This window comes from Pleurodeles waltl, chromosome 7, assembly GCF_031143425.1.
Source record: "Pleurodeles waltl isolate 20211129_DDA chromosome 7, aPleWal1.hap1.20221129, whole genome shotgun sequence".
NCBI lineage: Eukaryota > Metazoa > Chordata > Amphibia > Caudata > Salamandridae > Pleurodeles > Pleurodeles waltl.
In genome coordinates this window covers 1,343,691,331-1,343,718,520 of record NC_090446.1, presented here as the reverse complement: position 1 = coordinate 1,343,718,520, position 27,190 = coordinate 1,343,691,331, and the positions used below count along the sequence as shown (strand labels likewise).

The following is a 27,190-nucleotide window of genomic DNA, read 5'->3' as shown; positions in this document are numbered from 1 at the left end:
ATCAGTATCAGGCAAAAAGTGGGGGGTAACTGCAACAGGGAGCCATTTCTTTACACAAGCCCCCCCCAGCCCACAGGCCAGGAGACTCAGCCAACGCTGGAAGAGTCTTCCTAGTCTGTCAGGCGAGGAAGAGTAGAGGAAATGGCTGGTTTGTTGCAGGGCCTACTCTGCCTTACATCCTCCTGTTCAGGTCATTCCCTCTGGGGAACTGACCCACTTCCACAGTGATAGGACCTAGTCTGAACTGCCTCTTGTCTGTGCTTTTTATGTCTTCACCCATTCTCTCCATTTTGAGGTCAGAGGTATCCACCTCTGCTAATCTTATCTTAGCCAGGGTCACCCCTAGCTTACCCAAAGAGGTTACCCAGAGCTGGAGTAACCCCACCATGACCAACAGGGTCAGGGGGCCTAACTTGTTATTTGGCAGGGGGTCAGACCACCATGCCAAGGATAGTGCAGCCATAAAGGCTAACACCCAGCAGAGGCCACTGACAGCTGTCAGTGCCCAGAACCACACCCTTAGCTCTTCACCTACAAGGGAAGGGGCTAAGTTACAGACTTCTTTGGGTTCAGGGTGCCTGTCTGCTGTATTAGAGTGGGGGGTTACCACATCTTGTAGTAAACACCCTTCTTCCACTCTTTCTTCTGTTAGCTGAGGAGCCACCCACTCAGGCTTAACAGTTGCCTGACTAGCCAGGACTTCTTGTGGGTCAGGTTGGACTTTATCAGAGCCATTTTTGGAGTTCTCCCCTACTGGAGCAGAATCTCCTTGGCTTGCTGTAACCTTGGCTAAAGGTTGTCCACCCTTCCTACTCTGTTTTCTTTTTTTCTTCTTCTGGGGCCTGCTTGCATTTACTGCAGAGGCAGGACTTCCAGAATCCTTGGGAGAGGACTGGCACTGGACCAGTTCCTCTCTTGGGCTCTGACTAACCTCTGGGTAGTCATTTCCAAGGAGACAATCAAGGGGGAGGTCTGTACTGACTACTACCCTTCTCCAGCTAAGAGTGCCACCCACTTCTATGGGTACTAAAGCCACAGGCCTCTTAGTGACCCTGTCTAGGCTAACTCTTACCCTGGCAGTCTCACCTGGGATGTACTGGTTTGAGAGCACCAGCCTGTCATGCACAATAGTGTGACTGGCACAAGTGTCTCTCAGGGCAGTGGTTGGGATTCCATTCACCAGTAGGTGGTGGAAGTGTCTACTTCCCTCTGGAATCTCCAACTCACCTGTTGGGCCCTGTTTCCAGTTGAAGGCTATGAAGACCTCCTCATCTGAGGAGTCATCTCCCATGGCTACACTGGTTACCCCTGGAATTTTGTTCTGGGGTTTGTTTTTGGGACAAGAAGTGTCCTTGGTGTGGTGCCCAGACTGTTTACAGTTGTGGCACCATGCCTTAGTGGCATCCCAGTTCTTACCCTGGTACCCACCTTTGTTTTGGGTTGTGTCTTGGGGCCCACCCACCTGTTCTGGTTTTTGGGGGCCTACAGAGGACTCTTTTTCTTTGTTTCTAGTGTCACCCACTTTCTCCTGGGGAGTTTTTGTAACCCCTTTCTTTTGGTCACCCCCAGTGGAAGTTTTGGTTACCCTAGTCTTGACCCAGTGGTCTGCCTTCTTTCCCAATTCTTGGGGAGAAATTGGACCTAGGTCTACCAGATACTGATGCAACTTTTCATTGAAGCAGTTACTTAAAATGTGTTCTTTCATAAACAAATTATAAAGCCCAACATAGTCACACACTTCATTTCCAGTTAACCAACCATCTAGTGTTTTTACTGAGTAGTCTACAAAATCAACCCAGGTCTGGCTCGAGGATTTTTGAGCCCCCCTGAACCTAATTCTATACTCCTCAGTGGAGAATCCAAAGCCCTCAATCAGGGTACCCTTCATGAGGTCATAAGATTCTGCATCTTTTCCAGAGAGTGTGAGGAGTCTATCCCTACACTTTCCAGTGAACATTTCCCAAAGGAGAGCACCCCAGTGAGATCTGTTTACTTTTCTGGTTACACAAGCCCTCTCAAAAGCTGTGAACCATTTGGTGATGTCATCACCATCTTCATATTTTGTTACAATCCCTTTGGGGATTTTTAGGATGTCAGGAGAATCTCTGACCCTATTTAAGTTGCTGCCACCATCGATGGGACCTAGGCCCATCTCTTTTCTTTCCCTTTCTATGGCTAGGAGCTGCTTTTCCAAAGCCAATCTTTTGACCATCCTGGCTAACAGGGGGTCATCTTCACTGGAGTTATCCTCAGTGATTTCAGAGGTGTTGGTCTCTCCTGTGAGGGAACCAGCATCTCTGACTATTATTTTTGGAGTCAGGGTTTGAGGGACCCTGTTCTCCCTAGATAGGACTGGTAGGGGGGAATTTTCCTCCAAGTCACTATCCTCTTCCTCTGAGTTGCTACCCTCAGAGGGGTTGGCCTTTTCAAACTCTGCCAAAAGCTCCTGGAGCTGTATTTTGGTAGGTTTGGGGCCCATTGTTATTTTCTTTATTTTACAGAGTGACCTTAGCTCCCTCATCTTAAGATGGAGGTAAGGTGTGGTGTCGAGTTCCACCACAGTCACATCTGTGCTAGACATTTTGCTTCTAAAAGTTGGAATACTTTTTAAGAATCTACAACTGGTTCTAGAATCTAATTCAAACTTTTACAAACTTTTAAACTCTAAAAGAAATGCTAAACAGGATCTAACACAAGGCCCTAGCAGGTCTTTTAAGAATTTAGAAAACTTTTCAAATTGCAAAAATCAATTTCTAATGACAATTTTGGAATTTGTCGTGTGATCAGGTATTGGCCGAGTAGTCCAGCAAATGCAAAGTCTTGTACCCCACCGCTGATCCACCAATGTAGGAAGTTGGCTCTGTATGTGCTATTTCAAAGTAAGGAATAGCATGCACAGAGTCCAAGGGTTCCCCTTAGAGGTAAAATAGTGGTAAAAATAGATAATACTAATGCTCTATTTCGTGGTAGTGTGGTCGAGCAGTAGGCTTATCCAAGGAGTAGTGTTAAGCATTTGTTGTACATACACATAGACAATAAATGAGGTACACACACTCAGAGACAAATCCAGCCAATAGGTTTTTATATAGAAAAATATCTTTTCTTAGTTTATTTTAAGAACCACAGGTTCAAATTCTACATGTAATAGCTCATTCGAAAGGTATTGCAGGTAAGTACTTTAGGAACTTCAAATCATCAAAATTGCATGTATACTTTTCAAGTTATTCACAAATAGCTGTTTTAAAAGTGGACACTTAGTGCAATTTTCACAGTTCCTAGGGGAGGTAAGTATTTGTTAGTTTTACCAGGTAAGTAAGACACTTACAGGGTTCAGTTCTTGGTCCAAGGTAGCCCACCGTTGGGGGTTCAGAGCAACCCCAAAGTCACCACACCAGCAGCTCAGGGCCGGTCAGGTGCAGAGTTCAAGGTGGTGCCCAAAACACATAGGCTAGAATGGAGAGAAGGGGGTGCCCCGGTTCCGGTCTGCTTGCAGGTAAGTACCCGCGTCTTCGGAGGGCAGACCAGGGGGGTTTTGTAGGGCACCGGGGGGGACACAAGTCCACACAGAAATTTCACCCTCAGCGGCGCGGGGGCGGCCGGGTGCAGTGTAGAAACAAGCGTCGGGTTCGCAATGTTAGTCTATGAGAGATCTCGGGATCTCTTCAGCGCTGCAGGCAGGCAAGGGGGGGGTTCCTCGGGGAAACCTCCACTTGGGCAAGGGAGAGGGACTCCTGGGGGTCACTTCTCCAGTGAAAGTCCGGTCCTTCAGGTCCTGGGGGCTGCGGGTGCAGGGTCTCTCCCAGGCGTCGGGACTTTAGATTCAAAGAGTCGCGGTCAGGGGAAGCCTCGGGATTCCCTCTGCAGGCGGCGCTGTGGGGGCTCAGGGGGGACAGGTTTTGGTACTCACAGTATCAGAGTAGTCCTGGGGTCCCTCCTGAGGTGTCGGGTCTCCACCAGCCGAGTCGGGGTCGCCGGGTGCAGTGTTGCAAGTCTCACGCTTCTTGCGGGGAGCTTGCAGGGTTCTTTAAAGCTGCTGGAAACAAAGTTGCAGCTTTTCTTGGAGCAGGTCCGCTGTCCTCGGGAGTTTCTTGTCTTTTCGAAGCAGGGGCAGTCCTCAGAGGATGTCGAGGTCGCTGGTCCCTTTGGAAGGCGTCGCTGGAGCAGGATCTTTGGAAGGCAGGAGACAGGCCGGTGAGTTTCTGGAGCCAAGGCAGTTGTCGTCTTCTGGTCTTCCGCTGCAGGGGTTTTCAGCTGGGCAGTCCTTCTTCTTGTAGTTGCAGGAATCTAATTTTCTAGGGTTCAGGGTAGCCCTTAAATACTAAATTTAAGGGCGTGTTTAGGTCTGGGGGGTTAGTAGCCAATGGCTACTAGCCCTGAGGGTGGGTACACCCTCTTTGTGCCTCCTCCCAAGGGGAGGGGGTCACAATCCTAACCCTATTGGGGGAATCCTCCATCTGCAAGATGGAGGATTTCTAAAAGTTAGAGTCACCTCAGCTCAGGACACCTTAGGGGCTGTCCTGACTGGCCAGTGACTCCTCCTTGTTATTCTCATTATTTTCTCCGGCCTTGCCGCCAAAAGTGGGGCCTGGCCGGAGGGGGCGGGCAACTCCACTAGCTGGAGTGTCCTGCTGGGTTGGCACAAAGGAGGTGAGCCTTTGAGGCTCACCGCCAGGTGTGACAATTCCTGCCTGGGAGAGGTGTTAGCATCTCCACCCAGTGCAGGCTTTGTTACTGGCCTCAGAGTGACAAAGGCACTCTCCCCATGGGGCCAGCAACATGTATCGGTTTGTGGCAGGCTGCTAAAACTAGTCAGCCTACACAGATAGTCGGTTAAGTTTCAGGGGGCACCTCTAAGGTGCCCTCTGGGGTGTATTTTACAATAAAATGTACACTGGCATCAGTGTGCATTTATTGTGCTGAGAAGTTTGATACCAAACTTCCCAGTTTTCAGTGTAGCCATTATGGTGCTGTGGAGTTCGTGTTTGACAGACTCCCAGAGCATATACTCTTATGGCTACCCTGCACTTACAATGTCTAAGGTTTTGTTTAGACACTGTAGGGGCACAGTGCTCATGCACTGGTACCCTCACCTATGGTATAGTGCACCCTGCCTTAGGGCTGTAAGGCCTGCTAGAGGGGTGTCTTACCTATACTGCCTAGGCAGTGAGAGGCTGGCATGGCACCCTGAGGGGAGTGCCATGTCGACTTACTCGTTTTGCTCTCACTAGCACACACAGGCTTGTAAGCAGTGTGTCTGTGCTGAGTGAGGGGTCTCTAGGGTGGCATAAGACATGCTGCAGCCCTTAGAGACCTTTCTTGGCATCAGGGCCCTTGGTACTAGAAGTACCAGTTACAAGGGACTTATCTGAATGCCAGGGTGTGCCAATTGTGGATACAATGGTACATTTTAGGTGAAGGAACACTGGTGCTGGGGCCTGGTTAGCAGGGTCCCAGCACACTTCTCAGTCAAGTCAGCATCAGTATCAGGCAAAAAGTGGGGGGTAACTGCAACAGGGAGCCATTTCTTTACAATCACAAACTATAAAAAGTTATCAATGTCAAATAAGGAGCCACGCTGAAAGACTTATTCTGACTGCCAAGAAGTACGAAGCAGCAGCAAGATGGTATCTCACATTACAGGGGATGCATTAATGGTCATTGGTGGATGGAGCTGTGATAGGTGTAAACATTATAGGAAATGTAGTTTTGTTCGGCTGATTTCATAGGCTGCTGTGAGGTTTGAAGTAAAGATTGAGAAGCATGATCTGAGCCTTCAGAATCTGCTTTCTGGTATTGCATTTTTTAAACTGTTTGAATCATAACGATGTGACTGTGCAAATGCTAACATTTAGTATTTTGGTTGATGACAGAAAAAGCTCAATATAGAGATCGGTTACCTGAAAAATTGACATAAGGGTCTGTTGTATGCGTTCATTCTTCATGTGAATTCTAGTTTGGAGGTTCTGTTAAGGTATTGTCATCTGGTGATCTTATTACTCTCTTTGCTACAGTCACACTGTTCTGCAAAAAGGAAGAAATCAGACTAGTTTTCAACCCAGAGTAAAAGAAAATGCTCAGAACAAAATTCTACTATTCGTTGTATTGCAAGAACGTTGATTAGAAATGTGTTTAAAAGCTTGCATGCTTTTGTGTCTGTCAGTTAAAATGTGTGCTTATTTCTTTGCAGTCGCCTGCAAAGAACGGTTCCAAAGGCCTACATAACCATCATCCACAGTCTCCAGCTGTAACGCCAAGCTATCAGACAGGAAGCAGCTCCAGCACTTCATCTTCAATTGGGAATGGGCCTGGTTCAAACAGTAATGGTGCAGTGTCTAATAGCAGTGGAAACAGCAGTAGCAGCAATAAGAACCCCGTGTCGGGACATGCGCCTGGCACGCCGACTCCATACGCACAAGCTGTTGCGCCACCTTCCAACACAAACACTTCTCAACCACGACCACCCAGTGCCCAGCAGAATTCCACCAAGCAGAATGGGGCAACAAGTGAGTGTTTAAAAGAAGGTTTGCCTGATTTTTTTTTAAAAGAATAATGGTTGAGTATTGGGCCTTTGCTCTTTCTTTACACCTTCTTGCTGCAATAACTTTGTCTGCCTTAAGACCTCAGTTTGCATAGCTTTCAACATCTGAAGCAAAGTTGGAAACAACTCCTGAGGTTTTGCAACATGAACCCTTTTCTGGATTCCGTTCTGTGCATTTATTCCACCATCCAGTGGTTGGGTCCGGAAAAGTTGTGTTCTAGTCTTTTTTATTTTATTTTTCTTTAGGCGTCGTCGACCACCATTTTATTCTACATCCGTACTCTGTGTGACGTCAGACGGTGCCTTGGAAGTACCTGTGCATGGTTGCCATCTTCAGATTCTTTTTTCCACCTTTGGGTCTGTAAGCACGATGGAGGAGAACAGAAGAATTTTTGGATTTTTGCAAGTATGTTGAAGAAAATCCAAGAAAATCGAAGAGTATGTTGATGAACACAAATATCAACAAGAGGAGACCTCTTCATGTCCCATTGGGGGACACGCCCAGCAAATCTCCCAATGCCCCATCGGGGGACACCACAGGGAAACATCCCCATTGACGGAGAATGAAGAGAGCGGGGACAAAAAAAGGTAATTGGAAAAAAAAAAAAACCTTTAAAATTTTGCCCCAATTGTCATAACAGATTTACCACGCGGTCTGCAACCTTTGCCTACCAAAGGACCACAAGGAGGAAGACTGTGAGGCCTGTGCCAAATTCGTCCCGGAACCTTTAAAGGTACAACTCTGGCAAAGCACTACATCATGGCAGTGGTTCAGAAGCTGGAATCACTCTGACACCTAGGCCTTTCAAGTGATGAAGAGGAGAACATGGAGGAGGCAGAACCAGCGAGTGAGAGACTCCGATGTTGAAATCTTTGAGTCCAAAGCAGAAGCCAACAGCAATTGAAATCAGCAAAGGCTAAAAGAGCAGCACTGATCCCCACCTCAAGATACCGAAGGCGTCAAGGTGCTGTCAAACCTCAACAAAAGCCCCTGCTCAAGAGGGAACAAGTGAGAAGGCGACAGCGTTGAAGACCCCGGAGCCCTCAATGCCAAAAAGGAAAACTTCACCGATGGACGAAGAGGCCCTAAAGGTACAAGAGCTCGAAAGAAGAGGAAGCTCAGAAAAATGGCAGCTCTCATTCAGAGAAAGAAGGAATTTGAGGATTCCTTGAAACAGTTATATATCCCCTCAAGACATTCAACAGTTATGGCGACTTAGGAGGATCATTCAGCATTAAAGGCACCAACGACCCCAGAGCCCCATGAGGAAGATCGATCAGTCAAGTCAATGAAGGATTTGTAAAGCGCAGCTAGTCACCCATAGGGTCTCAAGGCGCTGAATGTAGACGTGCTGCTCAGTCGAAGAGCCAGGTCTTGAGGTCTTCCCAGAACTGCTTCAGTGATGTGGTCTGCCTGAGCTTGAGGGGAAGTGTGTTCCATGTCGGGACTGCTAGGTAGGAGAAGGATCTTCCTCCTGCTGTGTTTTTGTGCGGAACTCTGGGGACGGCTGCAAGGGCAAGCTGGGAGGAATGGAAACGTATGTTGGGTATGTAGGTGAGGTGCTGGTTGAGGTATGCTGGTCCTATGTTGTGCAGTGCCTTGAAGGTGTGGATCAGGAGTTTGTATGTGATGCGCTTGTTGACTGGGAGCCAGTGTAGATCTCTGAGGTGGGAAAAGATTCAGCTGTGCCGTGGGTATGTCCAGGATGAGTCTGGCTGCTGCATTCTGGACTCGTTGTAGACTTGATTGAAGTTTCTTGGTAATGTCGACATAGAGTGCGTTGCCGTAGTCCTGTTTGCTGGTGATGAGTGCATGGGTCTTCCTTGTGTTGGGGGGAATCCATTTCAAAATCTTCTGCAGGAGACTGAGGGGGTTGGAAGCTTGATGAGGAGATAGCGTTAACTTGCAGGTCATTGATAGAGTGGAGTCCAAAATAATGCCCAGGTTGCGTGCATGGTTCGTCTGGGATGGGGGAGTTACCCATAGAGACTGAAGACTTAGAATATGCACAGGGCTTTGACGATTCAAGTCATTTAAAAAAAACATGACAGGACCTTGATGCTGAATTACCTGAAGAGGGGATAGACAGTTACCCCTCAAAGCCATCCCCACCTTATGACCTGTTTGTGTACAAAGTCTGGTGAAGAGAGCTGCTGAAACCTATGGGGTACAAATGGAAGAAGAGGAGGGGGGGGGGAATCATGTTTCCTCCTAGAAAGCCTATTGCAGGCTCAAAAGGTGAATCTATATTGGTCCATGCTGCCCAGCATCCTGGATCAAGGTAAGGTGGCCTTCAGGGAACCAGCCACTACAAGGGCAGTTACACCCTAAGTGAAGAAGAAATGTAAACATTCCACTCAGGACACAAAATACATCAAGGGCAATATTCCTGCAGATTCCATTGTCACTGCAGTGAGGAAAAGAAACAATGCACCCACCTCAGTGCGGCCACCACCCAAGAAGTAAAGTAAGAGGCTGGACCTAGTGGGTAGGATAATGGAAAGGGAGGCCACTACACAATGGAGACTATCTAACTCCAGTGCCTTATGAATCGTCATGGGCACCAACAATGGCAGGAAATTGAAAGCCTCATGCAATACCTCCTAGAGGAATACAGGAAGAGGACCAAGGCTGTCATATAAGAAGGGAAAGGCATTGCGAACACATACCTAAAGTCAGCACTAAATACAGCAGATACAACCAGCAGGCAAATGTGCACAGGAACCATCCTAAGAGGACATGCCTGGCTTAGGATCTCTGGTTTCAAGCTAGAGGTAAAAGCATCTATAATAATAAACATGCCCTTGACAAAAGATGCTCTTTTTGGACAGGCAGTGGACGATACCCTGCAACAGATAAAGGACAACGAAACAACAATGGGAGCACTGCACAACTCTAGGCTTACCAACAATGGGAAGCCCTTTTGAGGAAAGGAACTGCCCCTCTTCCCCAAAAGGGTGCTGGAACATCAAACAAATGACTCTCAAGGCAAGGACCCCAAAACATATCGGTTTGGGGTGGGGAGGGCAGAATCAATGGTTTTCTCCAGGAGTAGAGAAACATAACGACAGACAAGTGGATCCTGAATATATTCTGTCACAGATACTGCATAGAACTAACCAAACAACCTCTACAAACACCTCCAAAGGTGAAGTTTTTCAAAGGAGAGGAGCTAAAACAACTCAGAAAGGAGGTCCAGAAAGAACTTACTCTAAAAAAAAAAAAAAAAACTATATATATATATATATATACATGCCAATGGAGGGGAAAAACACAAGGAACTACCATATTTTCTAGTTCCAAAGCAAGATCTAACCTTAAAAGCTAATCCCGGACCTCAGGTTTATGAACAAATTCATTCAAAATGACATTATAAGAGTAATGCCACTGCTGCAAGAAGGAAATTACATGGCCACCTTAGCTTAAAGAATGCATACCTACATAACGCTATGAACCAAGATGTCAAGAAATATCTCTGGTTTGTCTTAGAAAAAAGACACTACCAATTCAGTGTTGCCCTTTGGCATAAAAATTGCACCATGAGTCTTCACTAAGGTCCTCTCTGCAGTAGCGGCACACTTAAGAAGACAAGGAGTCCATGTCTACCTGTACCTAGACGATTGACTGGTAGAAGCACAATCAAAGACCAAATGCAAAAGGGTCAATCAAATGGTCAGGCACACAAATTCTAGCACTTAGCCATTTTCCTCACCCACAGTCAAAAGGGAATGGCCTGTCAATAAATTAGTCTGAGAAATGTGCATACACTTTACCTCCAATTCTCTTGATCCACAGGGTGTTGGTGAAAGTCAGACAGTCGAGGACCAAATTCATCCTCATAGCCCCCAATGGGCAAAACAGACCAGTTACTCAGATCTACAGGAAATACTCGGGTGACAAATTATTACATTGAAGCCAGTAAAGGACCTATTGACAATACAACACTGAGAAGTATACCACCCAGAGCCAGCCACGCTCAACCTAGCATCTTGGCTCCTGAATACTTAGAATTCTGTCATCTACACAAGTCCCTTAAAGGACAATGAAAATCCTGAGGGAAGCAAGGAATCCAAGCACACGAAAATGCTACACACACAAATGTAAAAGATACATTAATTGGTGCACAAGCAACAATAGAATGGATTCAAGAACACATCAGGACACAGTGTTAATATTCCTCACCCACCTGCTGGACATTCGTCTTACTTATGCATCTTTGAAGGTACATTTGGCAGCAATAGTGTCCTACACTACAGGCACATCAAGAACAAGACTCTCTACATCCACGGTAGGAAAGAGATTCCTAGATGGGTCAGAAAGGGTGGCACCACAAAGATCTCAACATGGTGTTAACACAGCTAATGATACAACTATTTGAACCCATGCAAAAATAGGGTCTAAAGTCACTCACCCTCAAAACAGCATTTCTAATAGCAATCACCTCACTACGCAGAGTTAGCAAATTACAAGCACTGACAGTCCAAGAGCTGTACTTGCCAAATACACAAGGACCTAGAGCTAAGCCACACTTTTTACCAAAGGTAGTGAGACAGTTCCATGTCCATCAAAGCAAATCGGAGCACACTGTTACCCGCTTTCTTTCAGTAACTAAAAACACAAGCTGAAAAGGCCCTACACACACTGGATGCTTGAAGGGCTTTAATGTACTACCTGCAAAAAAAAAAAAAAAAAAACATTTTCCAAGAGACCAACTTTTCGTATCATTCGCCAGTGCAACCAAGGGATCATCAGTGTCTAAGGCAACTATTGCTAGATGGATTGTTGACAGCATCCAAACGTGCTATGCAAAAGCTGGAAAACAACTACATTGCCCAGAGCGTACTCAACAAGAAAGAAGGGTGCAACACTAGCGTTCCTAGAAAACGTGTCACTTAAGAAATCTGTGCTGCAGTGACATGGGCATCACCACATATTTTCACAAAACACTACTGTGTGGACATTCAGATGAACAAGGAAGCACAAGTGGATCAGAAGGTACTACAACACATTTGCCAACTCATCAACATTCCATCCCAGCCAAGGAAGGGGATGACTGTATAATTCTAATGCACAGCATGTGAATCCAGAAAAGGGTTCATGCTGCAAAACAAAATGGTTTCTTACCTGTAGGATTCGTTTTGCAGCTTGAAGAGTTTTCTGGATTAACATGCGACCCACCCACCTCCCCAGAAATGGGACAAGAAGCAAACAGTTGGGAGATGGAAGGAAAAAAAGGGGCGATAAAAGAATCTGAAGATGGCAACCATGCACAGGAACCTTTCGGGCGCCCTCTGATGTCACGCAGAGGACTGATTTAGCACCAAATGGTGGTCGACGTCTAAAGGAAAGGAAAATAAGAGGTAAAGAAAATAAAAGACTAGAACACACGTTTCCAGACCCAAACACTAGATGGTACTCTACAAAGTATTTAGTGAAGGCTTGGCCCAGTGCATTAGGCAGGTTGAGCTGGTGATTGTTTCCATGAAAGTATAGCAAGACAATGTCCCGTATGCTGCTAATATCCTTGTTCTGTACATCAGAAGATAAAAGCATGATTGTGGAACATCCCAAATCCACTTACTCCTTCCAAGTAGTAGGCAAGCACCATCTGGATGGATTCACTCACTCCAGGTAGGAGTCATAAAAAAGGTTTATTTTCTGAAGCGCATAGTGCAAACATGAAATAAAGTGCAGCTGCATTTTGGTTTGCTTTTGCAGCCTTTGTCAAAGGGGATTGTAAAAATGCTATCTTGGAAAGAGGTACTTAAATAGATCATATAGTATTACAATTGTAAAGGTAAAAACTATCCTTAATATATGTATGCCAGATACAGCAAGCAATAGAATAAATAACCTCAATAACCCACCTCTAAATGGATAATTCTACATAATAAAACCAAGCCTTTACAGAAGTGTGTATATATACACAAATCAGTTGCTTCAAAACACACAACCTCCAACAGACCTGAACAGTTAAAACCCAAATTTGATTTCAATTCTTAAGCTCTCCTGTTATTCAGATGGGGTGATTAGCATGGATCCTGGTATAATGGCCACCTCATCATTCAGTAATAGTGCATTATACAAGTTACAAAAATAGTCATCATACAGTTTTTGGAAAATATGCAATTCCCTACAAAGTGAAGCCCTTTAGAGATTATGTAATCTCAGTTTAAACATAGCTTTTATTTTTTGTTTTCGAAGGAGCTGCTCTGTCTCCACCTGTTTACCATTTTGATTATCTGTACATTCCTACTGCATGTAACATAGGCTCCCCACGTTTTTTTTTTTTTTTTTGCAAAATGCAGAGCAACCAGGTAATTCTTGTTGAAATAATTTGAGATATCTATAAACAAAGGCAGGCTGGCTTTACCAGACCAGCTGTATCACTAGGTATTTCAGTTAAACAAAAAAAACAAAAAAAAAACAGGTCTTGTATGAGTCTGATTTTTAGGGCTTTGTTGGAATTTTATCGTAGGGGCGGTGTTCTGTAATATTTCTCTTCACCAAATTACAGAAAAGTCATTGAAAAATTTACAGTGGGCAGCCAGGTCTTTGTTTGGCATGAACAAGGTAAGGTGGTAGAGATACATTGAAGTTAGAACTTTCACCTTTCCCAAAGATGCCTCAGTCCGTGGAGCTTCTTTGGTCATTAATCTACTATTAGGGCTTAAGAAAGAATTATGTCTTACCTCTGGAGTCACAGTCTGCTACTGTTAGGGTGAGCTATCCGAATTTAAATACATAGAGACAATTTCATTGGTTGCAGGTGTTGTCTACTACTGCACCTGGCAATCTTAGATTCACAATCACAGCTGAAAGCTTCTAACTCTCAGAAGAAAGACCTTTTAAATAGGTATATCTTTGTATAGGCTACACAGGAAGATAATAGGATTCCAGTAGATAAATTGTGCTCCAGATTGCCAAACAAGTTTCAAGACTACTGTCCGAAATCAATGAACATACAATAAATACATGTCAGTTTTACACAAAGAGCTATTTCATCACACTACTGGACCATAGTGAAGTGGTTTACTTTCAAGCAAGCTCTCGAATATGATGTGGTTATTTCATTGTCAAAAGCTTCACCACCTGATGACACTGTCATATCAGTGTCATACAGAGAGCTGAAGAATATTACAAGCCCCCAATGCAAACAGAGGAGAAAACTGTATTTTGTTTTTGTTTTTAGTTGAGACACTATCTTGTACGGCATGTACAGTACATTCCTGTGATTGTCAATGTTAAATGTATCTAACGACGGTTATGACAGATGCATCATGTAGGGAAGTACCCTCTTTTTGCCATGGTTACCCCCACTTTTTGTCTTCTGTTAGTGCTGACTGTGTTCACTTGGATCTTGCTAACCAGGACCCCAGTGACTGGGCTCTCTCCCCCTAAATTTGGTTGTTCCTGAATTAGTACACCCCAACATTAGCATACTGGTGCCCCCATGTAAGTCCCTAGTATATGGTACCCAGGGCATTGGGGCACCAGGGTTCCCCATGGGCTGCAGCATGTATTATGCGACCCATGGGAGCTCATGCAAAATGTGTCTGCAGGCCTGCCTTTGCAGCCTGCGTGAAAAGGTGCATGCACCCTTTCACTGCAGGTCACTGCACCTGGTCACTGTAAGTCACCCCTATGGCAGGCCCTCCTAGCTCAGAGAGCAGGGTGCAAGTACCTGTTTGTGAGGGCACCCCTTCATGAGCAGAGGTGCCTCTACAAACTCCAGCTTCCTTTTCCTGGACTTTAAGTGCAGGAAAGCCGTTTTACCCATGTACTGTACACCTGTGTCCAGCTACATAATGGTAACTCCGAACCTGGGCATGTTTGCTGTCAAACATGTCGCAGTCATACCCCAGTACTGCTGCCAGTATTGGTTGTATGATTCCATGCACTCTGGGGGCTCTTTAGAGGACCCCCAGCATTGCTCCAACCAGTTTTATAGGGTTTTCAGGGCAGCCTGCGCTGTTGCCACTCCGCAGACAGGTTTCTGCCCTCCTGCTGCTTAGCCTGCTCAAGCAGAGGAAGGCAGAACAAAGAATTTCTTTTGGGAGAGGGAGGCAACACACTCTCCCTTTGGAAATAGGTGTTACATGGCATGGGAGAGGTAGCCTCCCCAAGCCACTGGTATGCTTTGAAGGGCACATTTGGTGATCTTCGTGCATAAACTGGTTTGCAGTGGTCCAGGGGCCCTTGTCCCTGATCTGGTGCAAAACTGGAAACCGGAATAATCACTCTCCTGTCCCATCACCAACCCAGGGGTGGTGTCCAGAGCTCCTTCAGGTGGCCTCTTGATTCTGCCATCTTGAATCCAAGGTGGGCAAGGGCCCCTTGGAGCATCCAAGTGGCCAGGTCAGGCAGGTGACGTCACAGTCCCCTCCTGATAGGTGGTCACCCTGCTAGGTGACCAATCCCCCTTCCTGGGCTATTTAAAGTATCCCTCCAGGGTGGGTCTTCAGATTCGACGTGCAAGATTCCAGCAGGACTCCTCTGCATCGTTTACTTCATCTTCTGGCCACTGGGACTGCAACTGAACCCTCTAGGAACCGATAATCTGCCAATCCAGCAACGACTCAGATCTGCAGCATTGTTTCTCCGGCTCCTCCCAGCACCTGCAAAATTTCCCTGGCTCCTTCGAACAACTGCAAAATTTCCCTGGCTGCGCATCCTCAGAGGATGTTGTCTTCAGCTTGTACAGGAAGCAAGAAAGGATCTCCCTTTGAGTGAAGGAGTCACTCACCAACTGCAACAACGTCTGGCTGCATGTAACTCCTCTCCAGCAAAACTGCATGGATCCTGCAACACAGGTGGTGGTCTGGAGTAGTCCCCTCGGTCCTTTCTACCAGCTGCCCAACTTGGGGGACGGTAAGCCCTTGTCTCTCCTTGCAAGACAGTACCCCTGTGCACTGCTACTCTTGTAGCTACCAAGGATTCTTGGCTCTTATTTGAAGGGATCTTCTGGCTCTGTGTAGCCCTGGCCTCCAACCCTCTTCCCTGCAAATCAGTCCCTGCCTGCTGCTCTAGCGATGTGAGACTCCTCTTCAGGCGCGCTGAGTGGGCCACACTGCGACTCCTGCACCTGTTGCCTTTGGGGGCTGCATCCTCGTCTTCTGACTCTCCACACTGCTGAGGGTCACCTGGGACTCCCCTCCTTAGGTTGAGTGCCCCTGGACCTTCCTGGTCCCCGGCAGCTCTGCAACTCTATAACTGTGACTCTTGCATTTGCCAAAGCTTGTTGGTGGTTTTTCCACATCGCTGTCCGACTGCAACTCCCCTTCTGGCGTGGGACATCGTCTGCACCACTTTTGAAACTTCTCCTGTTCCTGGGCTGCATAGCTGACTCCTTGTCTTCACTGTCATCTTGGTCCTGCATCTCCTGAAGGGTGGATAGTAGCTCCTGCCCCAACAGGGCAATCCAACTCGAACTGGACTTGGTCCCCTTCATTTGCAGGTCCTCTTCTGTCAGGATCCACCTTTTGGTTTCTTCCAGTCTTGCTTGGGTCTTGCACAGTCCAGTGAAGGGGGCTTTCATGTTTTCACAACTTTTACACTGTGCTCAACCAATTAGTTTATTTGACCTCTTGGAGAAACTGTTATACCATCTCTGTACAAGAAAGGGCCTGTTAAATATTCTACATCTTACGGGCCAGTTATCCCTACTGATGAAGTAAAGATCTGTAAAAGAAACAAAAACTCCATCCTTCCCATGAGTGGACCGAAGAAGCTCAGCTGGTCATCCCATACTAAGGTTTTTAAAAAGGCCTTACGAAAGAGGGCGAGGTTTTCACTTTACAACATCTGATGGGAGAAACCAGAGAACCTGAAAATTAATCTTAATCTAGTTCGGTTGTTCAGAGAACTGTATGCAAACTCCATGGTCAAATTGTGGTATGGTAGTGGTGGGCTTTTAGACAACTTCATGAGTGAAATCACATAACCTTTTGTTCACCCTAGTCATCCTAATATATTTAAATGGCATAGTGGAGTAAATGGTTTAAGCTAGCCTTCACGTTCCGATGGAATTCACACCTTGACTTTGTGAATGATTCAGTCCTCTTGCAACCACCTCAAATGCCCTGTGTGTGCCGTTGGTGTTTGGAGCTTGACTACAACCTGAAGTTGTGCTCAGAGTGTCTGGCCATGAATCTGGAGGTTTTGAGGGAGCGACCCCTAAAGGTGATGGTGGCCCAGTGCTGTGTGCAAGTCGAGATCTTGGTTGCGTTGAAGGTCCCGAGATTGGTCTTGGAGCCCAAAGTCATCATTGTTCCACTCTAAGTCCTCGGGATGTTCAGGTAAGCACAAGAAAACAGTTGAAGCGTGCTTCGCCTTTTCCTCATCTGTCGGCCAACGAGATGAGGGAGCAGCTGCACACTAGGCTTCGTTCTGAGGAACTTGTGCCTGGGCCAGCTCTGCACTTCACTGAGTTTCCGGGACTTATAATGCCCCCTGCCCAACTTCTAGAATTTTATAAGGCAATGGGCTTCATTTTTGGGCAGCCCGGCTCTGCTGGAGAGCCTTTGCCCCCATGGGGTCAAAAAAGGGCTCCTTTGGGTTCTGTCGGCAGCTCCAGCCCCAATGATGCGAGGCACCCAAGGACATGTTTCCGGATCAGGCCCGATGCTGGTCAAGACATCTTGACCTTCCCTGGCACCGTTCCGGACAACGATGCTTACGGCGCCATCTTTGCCCCCAGAAGGCAAGAACCCCCTTTGTAATTTCAGACAGGTCAGATTCTGAGCCTTTTCCTTATGTCCTAGGCCTCTGGAATGAATGGGAGGAGTCTCTGGACTTTCTCTCTACCCCCTGTAGAAAGTTGGCTCTGTAAACACTATTTAGAAAGTAAGAGATAGTGTGCAGAGTCCGAGGGTTCCCCTTAGAGATAAGATAGTGGCAAAATTAGATAATTCCAATGCTCTATTTTGTGGTAGTGTGGTTGAGCAGTAGGCTTATCAGAGGGTAGCATTAAGCATGTGTTGTATACACACAGGCTATAAATGAGAAACACACACTCAGAGACTTAACTCCAGGCCAGTAGTTTTTATATACAAAAATATATGTTCGATGGCATCTGTCGCTGTAGATACGCATGTTCTGCAATAGCTCGCCATCTGGTGTTGGGCCGGAGTGTTACAAGTTGTTTTTCTTCGAAGAAGTCTTTCGAGTCACGGGACCGAGTGACTCCTCCTTTTGTCTCCATTGCGCATGGGCGTCGACTCCATCTTCGATTGTTTTTTTTTTCCGCCATCGGGTTCGGACGTGTTCCTGTCGCTCCGAGTTTCGGAACGGAAAATTAGCTAATTTCGGAAGATTTTCGTCGGTATTGTTGCGTTCGGGATCGGCGTATTTAGATTCCACACCGCATCGAAGATCGAAGAGCTCCGGTGCCCTTCGGGGTAGTTTTTCGATCCTCCGTCGGGGCCTGGTCGGCCCGACCGCGTGCTGAAGAACGCCGATGGAACGGACCCCGTTCCGTTTCTGCCCCAAATGCCACAATAAATACCCCTACACAGACCAACACTTGGTCTGCAACCTGTGCCTGTCACCTGAGCACAGCGAAGACACCTGCGAGGCCTGTCGTGCGTTCCGGTCCCGAAAAACACTCCGAGACCGTCGAGCCAGAAGACTTCAGATGGCGTCCGCACTGACAGCCCAACGGGAGTTCGAGGAACAGGAAGAGGAAGGTACCTTCTCGATCCAAGACTCAGACTCCGAAGGATTCGACGATACACAAACCGTGAGTAAGACGTCGAAAACCACACAGAGAAACATTTACAAGGCCCAGGGGACGCCACTGCCACCAGGCCATGGCTCGACCCATAAATTCGGTGACCGACCGTCTGCACCGAAAAAGGCCCAAACAGTGCCGAGATCGTCCGACTCCGGTCGAGACACCGGCACGCAGCCTTCTCGGGACCGAGAAAGTGCTGGAGACAAGCCTCGACACCGAGATGCCGGTGTGGACACGGCTCGACGCCGAGACAGCGGCACCGAAACAGATCGACGCCGAGAGGTTTCGGCCCCGAAAAGGAAAAGTCACCTCGGAGCCGAAAAAACACGCAGACAAAGTTTCGATGCCGAAACAAACTGCAAGCGACCCAGCTTCAGGCTCTTATACAGAAGAGCACTCGCTAACCTCCCAAATGCAGAAGCATAGGTTTGAGGAAGAGCTACAAGCAACTGATGTGGACCATACGCAAAAGCGTATCTTCATTCAGCAGGGGACAGGAAAAATAAGCACCCTTCCCCCCATTAGGAGAAAGAGGAGGTTGGAGTTCCAAACGGAACAAACACCACAACCAAAAGTGGTGAAAAGAGTTACACCACCACCCTCTCCTCCGCCCGTGATTAACGTTTCACCAGCACAAACTCCATCACACTCCCCAGCTCACACCACCATGAGCCAGGGTGACCAAGATCAGGACGCATGGGACCTATACGACACCCCAGTGTCAGATAACAGCCCGGAGGCATACCCTACAAAGCCATCTCCACCAGAAGACAGCACCGCGTACTCTCAGGTGGTGGCTAGAGCAGCACAATTTCACAACGTAAGCCTCCACTCAGAACAGGTCGAGGATGATTTCTTGTTCAACACACTCTCCTCCACCCACAGCTCATACCAAAGCCTGCCTATGCTCCCTGGTATGCTCCGGCACGCAAAAGACATATTTAAGGAGCCGGTCAAAAGTAGGGCAATCACACCAAGGGTGGAAAAAAAGTATAAGCCGCCTCCTACGGACCCGGTTTTCATCACTACACAGCTGCCACCAGACTCTGTTGTTGTAGGAGCAGCTAGGAAAAGGGCCAACTCTCACACATCTGGAGATGCACCACCCCCAGATAAAGAAAGCTGCAAGTTCGATGCCGCTGGTAAAAGAGTCGCAGCACAAGCTGCAAACCAGTGGCGCATCGCGAACTCCCAGGCACTACTTGCACGCTATGACAGAGCCCACTGGGACGAGATGCAACATCTCATTGAACATCTGCCCAAGGACTTCCAAAATAGGGCAAAACAAGTCGTTGAGGAGGGACAGACCATCTCCAACAACCAAATACGCTCCTCCATGGACGCTGCAGATACAGCTGCACGGACAATTAATACATCTGTAACTATCAGAAGGCATGCATGGCTCCGAACGTCTGGATTTAAACCAGAGATTCAACAAGCAGTTCTCAATATGCCTTTTAATGAAAAAGAACTGTTCGGTCCAGAAGTGGACACAGCGATTGAGAAACTCAAAAAAGATACGGACACTGCCAAAGCCATGGGCGCACTCTACTCCCCGCAGAGCAGAGGCAATTACAGCACATTCCGTAAAACGCCCTTTCGAGGGGGGTTTCGGGGTCAAAGCACACAAGCCAGCACCTCACAAGCAACACCGTCCAGTTACCAGGGACAGTATAGAGGAGGTTTTCGGGGACAATATAGAGGAGGGCAATTCCCTAGAAATAGAGGGAGATTTCAAAGCCCCAAAACCCCTACTACTAAACAATGACTCACATGTCACTCACCCCCTCCACACAACACCAGTGGGGGGAAGAATAGGTCATTATTACAAAGCATGGGAGGAAATCACTACAGACACTTGGGTTCTAGCAATTATCCAACATGGTTATTGCATAGAATTTCTACAATTCCCTCCAAACATACCACCAAAAGCACAAAATTTAACAACACACCTTTCCAATCTCCTGGAGATAGAAGTGCACGCACTATTGCAAAAGAATGCAATCGAATTAGTGCCAAACACACAAATAAACACAGGAGTTTACTCACTGTACTTTCTGATACCAAAGAAGGACAAAACGCTGAGACCAATCCTAGACCTCAGAGTAGTGAACACTTTCATCAAATCAGACCACTTCCACATGGTCACACTACAAGAAGTATTGCCATTGCTAAAACTACACGACTACATGGCAACTTTAGACCTCAAGGATGCTTATTTCCATATACCAATACACCCATCGCACAGGAGATACCTAAGGTTTGTATTCAAAGGAATACATTACCAATTCAAGGTACTGCCTTTCGGATTAACAACCGCACCAAGAGTCTTTACCAAATGTCTAGCGGTAGTCGCTGCACACATAAGAAGGCAGCAAATACATGTGTTCCCATATTTGGACGACTGGCTAATCAAGGCCCATTCGTTCATACAGTGCTCAAATCACACACATCAGATCATACAAACCCTCTTCAAACTCGGGTTCACCGTCAACTTTACAAAATCCAACATTCTGCCGCGCAAGGTACAACAATACCTAGGAGCCATAATAGACACATCAAAGGGAGTAGCCACTCCAAGTCCACAAAGAATTCTAAATTTCAACACCATCATACAACGCATGTATCCAACACAAAAGATACAAGCAAAGATGGTATTACAACTCCTAGGCATGATGTCATCATGCATAGCCATTGTCCCAAACGCAAGACTGCACATGAGGCCCTTACAACAATGCCTAGCATCACAGTGGTCTCAAGCACAGGGTCACCTTCTAGATCTGGTGTTAATAGACCGCCAAACTTACCTCTCGCTTCTGTGGTGGAACAACATAAATTTAAACAAGGGGCGGCCTTTCCAAGACCCAGTGCCACAATACGTAATAACAGATGCTTCCATGACAGGGTGGGGAGCACACCTCGATCAACACAGCATACAAGGACAATGGAACGTACATCAAACAAAACTGCATATCAATCACCTAGAACTTCTAGCAGTTTTTCAAGCACTAAAAGCTTTCCAACCAATAATAGTTCACAAATACATTCTCGTCAAAACAGACAACATGACAACAATGTATTATCTAAACAAGCAGGGGGGGACGCACTCCACGCAGTTAAGCCTGCTAGCACAAAAAATTTGGCATTGGGCAATTCACAACCAAATTCGCCTAATTGCACAGTTTATACCAGGGATCCAAAATCAACTCGCAGACAATCTCTCTCGAGATCACCAACAGGTCCACGAATGGGAAATTCACCCCCAAATTCTGAACACTTATTTCAAACTCTGGGGAACACCTCAGATAGACTTGTTTGCGACAAGGGAGAACGCAAAATGCCAAAACTTCGCATCCAGATACCCACACAAACAATCCCAAGGCAATGCCCTATGGATGAACTGGTCAAGGATATTTGCTTACGCTTTTCCTCCTCTCCCTCTCCTTCCTTACCTGGTAAACAAACTCAGTCAAAGCAAACTCAAACTCATATTGATAGCACCAACTTGGGCAAGGCAACCCTGGTACACAACGCTGCTAGACCTATCAGTGGTACCCTGCATCAAATTGCCCAACAGGCCAGATCTGTTGACACAGCACAACCAAAACATCAGACACCCAGATCCAGCATCGCTGAATCTAGCAATCTGGCTCCTGAAATCCTAGAATTCGGGCACTTACAACTTACCCAAGAATGTATGGAAGTCATAAAACAAGCCAGAAGGCCATCCACCAGGCACTGCTATGCAAGTAAATGGAAGAGGTTTGTTTGCTACTGCCATATTAATCAAATACAACCATTACACACAACTCCAGAACATGTAGTGGGTTACTTGCTTCACTTACAAAAATCTAACCTAGCTTTCTCTTCCATTAAGATTCACCTTGCAGCAATATCTGCATACCTGCAGACTACCTATTCAACTTCCCTATATAAGATACCAGTCATTAAAGCATTCATGGAGGGCCTTAGGAGAATTATACCACCAAGAACACTACCTGTTCCTTCATGGAACCTAAATGTTGTCCTAACTAGACTTATGGGTCCACCTTTTGAACCCATGCACTCCTGCGAAATACAGTTCCTAACCTGGAAGGTGGCATTTCTCATCGCCATTACTTCCCTAAGAAGAGTAAGCGAGATTCAGGCGTTTACCATACAGGAACCTTTTATACAACTACACAAAAATAAAGTCGTCCTAAGGACCAATCCTAAATTTTTGCCAAAGGTTATTTCACCGTTCCATCTAAATCAAACAGTGGAACTTCCAGTGTTCTTTCCACAGCCAGATACCGTAGCTGAAAGGGCACTACATACATTAGATGTCAAAAGAGCATTGATGTATTACATTGACAGAACAAAAAACATCAGAAAGACTAAACAACTCTTTATTGCCTTTCAAAAACCTCACGCAGGAAACCCAATTTCAAAACAAGGTATAGCCAGATGGATAGTTAAATGCATCCAAATCTGCTACCTTAAAGCTAAACGACAGCTGCCCATTACACCAAGGGCACACTCAACCAGAAAGAAAGGTGCTACCATGGCCTTTCTAGGAAACATCCCAATGCAAGAAATATGTAAGGCAGCCACATGGTCTACGCCTCACACATTCACCAAGCACTACTGTGTAGACGTGTTATCCGCACAACAAGCCACAGTAGGTCAAGCCGTATTAAGGACATTATTTCAGACTACTTCCACTCCTACAGGCTGATCCACCGCTTTTGGGGAAATAACTGCTTACTAGTCTATGCAGAACATGCGTATCTACAGCGACAGATGCCATCGAACTGAAAATGTCACTTACCCAGTGTACATCTGTTCGTGGCATCAGTCGCAGTAGATTCGCATGTGCCCACCCGCCTCCCCGGGAGCCTGTAGCAGTTTGGAAGTTACCTTCAATTATTTATATATGTATCATCTCAACCTTAAATAGGTGCATACTTAGTCACTCCATTGCATGGGCACTATTACTACAATTCAACTCCTACCTCACCCTCTGCGGGGAAAAACAATCGAAGATGGAGTCGACGCCCATGCGCAATGGAGACAAAAGGAGGAGTCACTCGGTCCCGTGACTCGAAAGACTTCTTCGAAGAAAAACAACTTGTAACACTCCGGCCCAACACCAGATGGCGAGCTATTGCAGAACATGCGAATCTACTGCGACTGATGCCACGAACAGATGTACACTGGGTAAGTGACATTTTCATTTCTTAATATATTTTTAGAACCACAAGTTCAAGATTTGAAGTAAATACATAAAATGCACGTTACTCCACACAGGTAATTTAGGAGCTTTGAATTGGAGCAATAGCATACTCCGTTATGGCAATAAGCTATTTTAGAAGTGGACATTTGGTGCAAAAATCAACAGTTCCTGGGAAGTTAAGTAATGGTTAGTTTGTCAGGTAAGTAAGACACTTACAAGTCTAAGTTCCTGGGCATAGGCAGCCCACTGTTGGGGTTTCAAGGCAACCCCAAAGTTACCACACCAGCAGCACAGAGCCTGTCAGGGGCAAAGGTCAAAGAGGTGCCCAAGACACCTAGCCGCCTATGAAGAACAGGGGTGCTCCGCTTTCAGTCTGCCAGCAGTTAAGTACCCGCGTACCGGAGGGCAGACCACGGGGGTTTTGTAGAGCACTGGGGGGGGGGGACACAAGTAGGCACACTAAACACACCCTCAGCTGCACAGGGGTGGCCGTGTGCAGTGTGCAAAGCAGGCATCGGGTTTTGCATTAGATACAATGGAGGGACACAGGTCACTCTAGTGGTGCAGGCAGGGCACGGGGGGCTTCTCGGGCCAGCCACCGACTGGGCTAGGCAGAGGGTCGCCTGAGGGTCACTCCTGCACTGAGGTTCAGTTCCTTCTGGTCCTGTGGGCTCCTTCCATGATTTAGTCGTCCAAAATAGGCACATCATTGTAGATGAAGAAAAATGACTGCACTGCACCTCTTGAAACTCATTGTTGAAGAGAGCCACTGGGTAATGGCTTCGCTGTATCATGGGTCTCAATATTTCCAGAATTCGGCTTGACGATCCACAATGAAGCGTCCTAAAGGTCAAACTGAAAAATCTAGAAATCTTGTAGAGGAAAACAACCTGATGTAAAATTACTAGTGTGAACCTTTTGTCAGGAATTTGGTTCCTAGAATAATGTTTTCAAATATTAGAGCAGAATATCTTGTTTGTTATTACATAAAAACTGCTAATCAGTGGTTCTGCTGTAAAGTCGCACCTTTGGTTTGTCATGGACATGGAAAAGCTAAATTATAGTCCTTATTTGTCATCAAGGACAGTAAGAGGATTTTTATAACGGTGCCTAAAATGGTTTAGGTAACTGATGAAACTAAATGACAACTAATCGGAACAAACAATTTGCTGAATTGAAGTATGTTACCATTCTTCTATCACATTACCATGCATGTATGTAAATGAACTTTTTAACCTGAAATTGGTACTTCTGCACACTTCAAAATGATGTAGGTGTAGTATTATGCTGCCATTTTTAGGGGTGAGTGCAAAGTGCTCCGTCCCCTGTTGCAAACTCTCTTTTGGCTTCTAACCACGCCCATGTCGCGTCAGTCACTTTCATTGGTTCGTGGGCTTGCCTTTTAAAATCCTCTGGCTTTCATTAGTGAAAGGAATGGATACGTCATGCTTTTTCTGGTGTTTAGCCCTCCCAGAACGCATCAATCAACTACTGAAAACATACAAGGCTCAATGTTTTCTGTCTGGTTTCTGGATTACTTTTTCTCTTTAGTTCGCAGCGTGATCTCGCTGGGCAGTAATCGAGCGCTTTGCATGACATCGATCCTGTTACATAGGTAATTGCACTTTTGCCGGTTACATGGATAATTGTACTTTTTCTGATAGGTTTCACTGTGAGCTAACAGGTATGTGGAATTTATTAAAATATCTACTTGTCCATGGGACAGGTTGCTTCTTAAATCTACCTGTCCTGTAAAAATATCTACTTGCTCCTTTGTTACCATGTAGCGCGGCAACAAATTATGGCAGCAATCTCATTCTGTAAGAGCTCAGATAATAGCCTCTCTGATTATGCCGGGGCTACTACAATAGTAGGGCTTGAATACTTGCAATTTAAATCCCTACTGTAGCAATTTGTTTATTTTGCCACCTTTCCACAGATCTACATACTGGGGCTGGTGCAGCAGTAAGCAATGTTTCTAGGGCTGGAATGCCTTTGAGTCTGCAAACCTACTTATTTGCATGTTTTAAGGAATTTCACCAGCTCTTCTCTAATCTTTTCCCATAATAAGAAAGGTTTGAAATTTACCCCTGACAGTGGTAGAAGTAGAACTTCTTCCAGGGTTGGGGAAAAAAGTGGTTGGAGGGAATGTGAACTTGTAAACGCTCAATAGGTTTTCACATGAGCAAATCTACACATGCATATTTGCCCATGCTAGAATACAGTTCACAAATATTTCATAGGAGTACGATTTCCTGGTATACTTCTTGTATTCTTGTGAATTCATGAAACCACTAATTCAAAGACATGGGTGCACGTTTGTGACTTTCTTTAGGAATTGGGTCCCTAATTAGGTCTGCCGTTAAAGACATTTTGTTTTTATTAAACTTCTATTTCTCTCTCTATCGGCTAGCTGTACTGAGAGTGATCACATTCTGCCCTTCCAAAAGGAGCATATTGGCCCACAAAGTAGTTTTGTTCAGCGCCAATCGGTGGCGTAACAAAACTGGAATGGGCCCTTTTGCAAAGAATATGGAGGGGCCCCCTCTTTACACTCACTCAGGGAAGGTGCTGTGCTGAAAGGTCCCCTGGAGGGGGACTGCGGGCCCCTGTTATGCCACTAGTGGCAACGTGTGCTTTTAGAAATCAAAAACAGTATTTTTTTTTTTTTTTTGCGCTAGTTTGTTACAATGGTGAGGGCCTGGCAGCTCCCACAACAATAACATGTTAACAAAAGCCATGTCAACACAAGACCTGAATTGACAAAACTAAAAGACTCACAAAATAATGTTGGATCGGTCGGCTTTGACAGTGCTGGTTTATCTTCATGCTTCCCATAATGTTATTGAAAATGGTTACACTGATTTTCCATTAGGAATATTTTTAGGAAATACTAGCATGCATCAACCTATTTTACTAAATGACGCTTCAAAGAAATAGCACTTAAAATTTCATAGTAGCATACCTTTTTTTTTTTTCCGTAGTTGATTTTTTTTTTTGAAGACTTGTTGCCCCTGGCCCCAAACAAGATGTCCCTGGCGTCGGGTGATAGGAATTCCGCATCCCTGGAGCTAACTTTTATTTCCCTTTCTGTGTCTGCTTTGCGCTGATGGCTGCCGTCGACTCGCTTATGTGAAACATTTACTTTTCAGTTTATATGGCAAGAGAAGTCTGTTTAGTTACGTGGAACTGTTTTGCTTTTCATTTTCAATGTATGTGGCAAGAAAAGTCCGGTTAGGAGGTTACAATACTAATAGGTCTAACTCGAGCAAACGCAAGAACCATTGTATTGCAAACGCTTGTTTAATGTAGTATTTAACTGCCTAATTGAGTTCTTTCCAGAGTACGTAATATTTGACATCAAGGGGTTGATTCCGGCACCTAATCATTCTTTATCCATTTTACTGTGTTTTTTTTGTTTTTTTTTTGTTTATCAAAGTATCTTCTTTGTCTCCTCGCTGTCTTGTGTTTTTTGCTTCAATCTCTTCTGTCCCACATGGGGTTAATGCTATAGGGGCATCACCTGACGTGACAGGCACTCCATCTATTTTTTTTTTTCTACTTGTATATATGTATATAAAAATGCTGTTGCCAATAAACATTACATGGAGTTCTTCTTGGATCTCTTTTGTAAAGAGCGCCTGTTTTTCTGTATTCCTCCTGGTCACTGTATATTTATTACATTCATGTCTGTGTATAGCT

General features: G+C 45.8%; 1 protein-coding gene across 11 annotated transcripts in view; it reads left to right on the top strand.

Annotated features, from left to right (window-relative positions):
• CNOT3 (CCR4-NOT transcription complex subunit 3) overlaps nucleotides 1–27,190 on the top strand; it is a 715,873-nt gene that overhangs the window by 387,575 nt on the left and 301,108 nt on the right. For all 11 annotated transcript variants that reach the window (XM_069200730.1, XM_069200729.1, XM_069200731.1 and 8 more), the window contains one exon: nucleotides 6,188–6,503. In XM_069200730.1, the coding sequence (XP_069056831.1) occupies nucleotides 6,188–6,503 (316 nt within the window). The remainder of the gene's footprint in view (nucleotides 1–6,187; nucleotides 6,504–27,190) is intronic.